General features: G+C 39.0%; 1 protein-coding gene across 9 annotated transcripts in view; it reads right to left on the minus strand.

Moving 5' to 3' along the window:
• The window catches only part of GPATCH8 (G-patch domain containing 8), a 103,121-nt gene that overhangs the window by 87,689 nt on the left and 10,151 nt on the right, over positions 1–5,281 (minus strand). The window contains exon 1 of one of the 9 annotated variants that reach the window (XM_037734096.1): positions 1,072–1,092. The exons of the other annotated variants lie outside the window; for them this stretch is intronic. Within the exon in view, the coding sequence (XP_037590024.1) occupies positions 1,072–1,074 (3 nt within the window). The 5' untranslated portion in view covers positions 1,075–1,092. Of the gene's footprint in view, positions 1–1,071; positions 1,093–5,281 lie in introns of those variants that run through there. 9 annotated transcript variants of the gene reach the window in all.

Here is a 5,281-nt window from a genome sequence, read left to right on the forward strand (position 1 = left end):
AAAAAAAAAAAAAAAAAAAAAAAAAAAAAAAAAAAAAAAAAAAAAAAAAAAAAAAAAAAAAAAAAAAAAAAAAAAAATTTATTTCAATTTATGAGGTAGACAGAAACACCAATGTGATCAATTCCTAATGAACCTAATTCTTCACTGTTGCTTCCATAATCATATAGTCTGATTTACAACAATTTCCAGTATATTATTATAAAAAGCAAAGCTCTCTGAAGTCAGAGACACCAGAAATCAAGTCATTACCATCTGCTAGTTGTATAACCTTGGGCAAACTACCAAACCTCTCTCTAGGCCCATTTCCCCTGCTGTAAAATCCAGATTATTACACTATAGTATTGCTGTACACATTGTGAGACTTAAAGAGGCGCAAAGCAATAGATTATTATTTTAAAACACTGCTGAGGTCGGTCAATAACCCAGAGGAATAAATTTCACTTACTACATAAATTTAATTCTATGTTAATTGGTAGGAAAGACAACTGGCCAGCAATCTCAGCAAATAACTAAAAACTTGAAAACATATCACACTGGGTCAAGGGTATAGGAATATTACACACTCATCTAAAAATACATGTACACCTGTTTGACATATCAAATTTTTCTGGATAATTTGATTAGGACAAGAAAGAACTGATTTCCCAGAAAGGCACTGTGCTGAAAAAAAATTTTACTTTATTTTTAATTTATTAATTAATTGATTTTTGAGACAGAGTCTCAATCTGTCACCCAGGCTGGAGTGCAGTGGGGTGATGTTGGCTCACTGTAACCTATGCTTCCCAGGTTTAACAGGTTTAAAAAAATCTCATGCCTCAGCCTCCCAAGTAGCTGGGATTACAAGCACCAGCCACCAGGCCTGGCTAATTTTTGTAAATTTTTTTTTTTTTGAGACGGAGTCTTGATCTGTCACCGAGGCTGGAGTACAAAGGCGTGATCTTGGCTCACTGCAGCCTTTACCTCCCAAATTCAAGTGATTCTCCTGCCTCAGCCTCCCAAGTAACTGGGATTACAGGCATGTGCTACCACACCCAGCTAATTTTTGTATTTTTAGTAGAGACGGGGTTTCACCATGTTGGCCAGGCCGGTCTTGAACTCTTGACTTCAAATTATCCGCCCTTCTCGGCCTCCCAAAGTGCTGGGATTACAGGCATAAGCCACTGAAACTAGCCTAATTTTTGTATTTTTAGTAGCAGACGGGGTTTTACCATGTTGGCCAGACTGGTCTTGAATGCCTGACCCTCAAGTGATCTGCCCACCTTGACCTCCCAAAGTGCTGAGACTATAGGCGTAAGCCACTGTGCCCAGCCAGAAAAACTAACTTTTAGCCAGGAGCAGTGGCACATGCCTGTAGTCCCAACTACTCAACAGACTAAGGTGGAAGAATCACTTAAGTTCAAGTTCAGCCTGGGCAACATAGCAAGACCCTGTCTCTATTAAAAAAAAAAAAAAAAAGAAGAAGAAAAAATATTAACTTTTTAAAACTTCACAGAAGACCAGCCTGGGCAATAGGACAAAATCTTGTCTTTACAAATACACGGTGTATGCCTGTGGTCCCAGGTGTGCAGGAGGGTAAGGTGGGAGGATCACGTGAACCCTGGGAAGGCAGAGGCTGCAGTGAGCTATGATCACATCACTGTACTCTAGCATGGGCAACAGTGAGACTTCATCATTTTTCGGACTCCTTTTTTGACTCTGTTTCCAAAAAATAAAATAATTTTTTAAATTAAAATAATATATAAACTCCATAGGAGAAATCTCTGTTTTTCAGAAATCCATGCAAAATACAGCAAACAATTCTGGAGGCATTCAAAAAAGTAGGGAGGCCAGGAGCAGTAGCTCACAACACTTCGGGAGGCCAGGGCAGGATCACTTGAGGCCAGGAGTTAAGACACCAACCAAGGCAATAGAGACCCCATCTCTATCTTTAAAAAAAAAAAAAAAAAAAAAAAATTCCTTTGGTACTCATTGTAATGACATATTATTTATTTCACCACTGGCTGGTATGCTAGATTCTTGGCTATTTAGATGTTTTGACAAAATTCTGCACTAGTCCACAGAAAAACAAGTATATGTGCAATGTGTCACACAAAAGGAAACTCACAACTAAAAGGTGACTGTTGTAGTTTTACACAATAAAGTGTGATTATAACTATTCGTAACACAACCTTCATATTTGAAATATCCCTCAAGTGGTTTTATAAGATATCACAGAAACTAATAATTCAACCTAGATATTCCACAGCATAGCAGACAGCCGAGCTCCCAAGTCTGGACATTCTTCTCAGACTCTCTCAAGCCTCTGCTTCCTATATACTTGCTTTTATTCAACCATTAATTCAAACATTCAAGCAACTTCTATGTGTCAGAAACTGACTCAATACTACAAAAATGAATAAAACAAGAAAGACTTTGCATTCAAGGAATTCTAAGTCCAGTTAGATAAGACAAATTATTAAGTAGTTTATAATAGGAGAGGAAGAACAGCACAGTAGTTAAAGGTTGAGACTGGTCCGAATGACCTAAAAGCTAGCTTTTTTATTTGCTAGCTGTGTGACCTTGGATAATTTTCTTGATTTGCAAAATTGGAATAATGATAAAACTTACTTTCTGAGTTTACTGGGAGATTATGAGAAAACAGTGCATAACATAGTGTAGGCAGAGTAACAGAGTAAGTGCTGTGTGCTCTGTTAGCTGCACTATGGCTAGTAAAGTGCTATTACTGAAATATGACCAAAGTGCTATGGGAGCACAGGAAATAAAGCAATTAGCTATGCCTAGGGAAGATGTCAGAGGTGACATCAAATTGAGTCTGGGATGAGAAGGGATTTGTTAGAGAGAAGAGCATTCTAGACAGGTAAAACCATGCAAATGCAAGAATAATGAAGGAGCCTAAGATTTCCAGGTAACTACAGAAACCACATAACAGCAAGACGATGTGGAAAGATAAAATGAGATGGAGATGTTACAAGGGTACCAGATGGTTAAGAGTTTTACAAGCCAAGTTACTGAGTCTGGATCTTGAGACATCAGGAACCACAGGGAAAGTCACATCTTGGGAGAGATCCAAGGTTCAAATCTGAGTTTACTAAGTGTGTAGCTTCAATTTCTCTAAACTCAGGTTTTTCATCTTTAAAATGGGAGAAGCTGGGTGTGGTGGCTCATACCTGTAATTCCAGCACTGTAGGAGGCCAACGTTGAGAGAACCCCATCTCTACCAAAAATCAAAAAAACCTTTAAGAAAAAAAAAGGGAGATAACCACTACCTTGTTTGGAGAGTTATCTGGATTAGACAAATATCTCCAAAATGTCATGGCACCAGTCCTGGTATTAATATAGCTGGCAACAAACAGTAGCTGATACTACCCTCACCATATATCACAGTAGTCAACTTTTAAAGGTATAATGTTTAAGAAGAAGCTTATAGTACCCTAACTTAAGAGTGTCCAGTAGAAATACCATTCTCCTCTCCAATCTATTCTTTTACTGGAACAAATGAACAAAATGGACTTTTGTCTTATTTTCTTATCCTTTTATGATGCCAAGATAATAAACATGTACTCACTAATGTTTGGAAAACGGAATGGGATTACCTGCTAGACCCACAGACAGTGAAAACGAGCAAGAAGTCATAAATGACCAATTAAACCACTGGTTTAGAATCAATTAAACCAATGGTGGTAAGCCATTGGTTTTTTGTTTTGTTTTTTTAGACAGAGTCTCACTGTGTTACCCAGGCTGGAGTAGGTGGTGCAATCTTGGCTCACACAACAACTTCTGTCTCCTGGGTTCAAGCAATTCTCTTGACTCAGCAGCCTTCCCTCCCCAGTAGGTGGGACTACAGGCATGCGCCACTATGCTTGGCTAATTTTTGCATTTTTAGTAAAGACAGGGTTTTTGCCATGTTGGCCAGTCTGGTCACGAACACCTGACCTCAGGTTATTCACCTACCTCAGCCTCCTAAAGTGCTGGGATTACAGGCATGAACCACCATGCCTAACAACTATTTGTTTTTAATGCTGAGATGTTTCTGAAACAAAATTATAATATTTAATAAGCATATCAACTATTTCCTACCAGTTTTATTAACTGGTACAAAACACTGCCGTGTATTAAAGAACAATGTTTTGCATACTGGAGATAATACCAACACTCTATATACCACAATCCAAATACCACAGTATATATACCTTAAAGAGAGGCCAATCTATATACCACAGTAAACACAATACTATACAAGGAATCAGCCAGGCGCAATGGCGTGCACCTGTAGTATCAACTACTATGGAAGCAGAGGTGGGAGGATGGTATACACCCAGGAGTTCAAGTCCAGCTTGGGCAACGTAACAAAATTCCATGTCTTTTATTTAAAAAGAAAGAACAAGGGCTGGGCGCGGTGGCTCACGCCTGTAATACAAGCACTTTGGAGGCCAAGGCGGGTGGATCACCTGAGGTTGGGAGTTCAAGACCAGCCTGACCAACATGGTGAAACCCCCTTTTTTTTTTTTTTTTTTAAAAAAAGAACAAAAGAAGTCAAAAGATCAAAGTTCAAACTTCAGTTCTGCAGTAGGCAAAATAATTTATCTGGGCCTCAGTTTCCTCATCTACAAAATGGGGTTAGTACTTCTTCTATTTACTTCACTAAATTATTACAAGAGCCAGAAAGAACATCATACAAAAGGCATTTATTAAGCCATGACATTATACAACTATACCATTTTACCATTCTCATAACCAGGTCAGATTATCTTGTAACATCCTGGTGCCTCAGTTCCTTAATTTCCTTTCCTGTAATGATCCCACTCTCCATTCTGCCTTAACCATGTACTCTCATGGTCATTAACAATAATCTCAACCTGCTTCTATTAATATAACTGCTATATCCAACATTGTGTTCTACAACCACCACCTTCTATCTTTCTAGCTCATTTCCTCCAGTACTCCCACTCTTTCAAGTCTTAAACCCGGTAAGAATCTACAACCCATTTATCCTACCAATTTTTCACCCTCTCACTACCTTCACTGCTGCTCCACCCTCATTACCAAAGTCCTCATTCATGTCTTTACCAAACTTAAAATCACATGGTTCATTATTGCAATCACTCCTTGTATGCATCCTCTACTCCTTTGCCCCTATTCACATGCAATCACACCCTTCAAGATCCAGCTTAGCCGGGCGCGGTGGCTCAAGCCTGTAATCCCAGCACTTTGGGAGGCCGAGGCGGGTGGATCACGAGGTCAAGAGATCGAGACCATCCTGGTCAACATGGTGAAACCCCGT

This window comes from Cebus imitator, unplaced genomic scaffold (genome assembly GCF_001604975.1).
Source record: "Cebus imitator isolate Cc_AM_T3 unplaced genomic scaffold, Cebus_imitator-1.0 Scaffold573, whole genome shotgun sequence".
Classification (NCBI taxonomy): Eukaryota; Metazoa; Chordata; class Mammalia; order Primates; family Cebidae; genus Cebus; species Cebus imitator.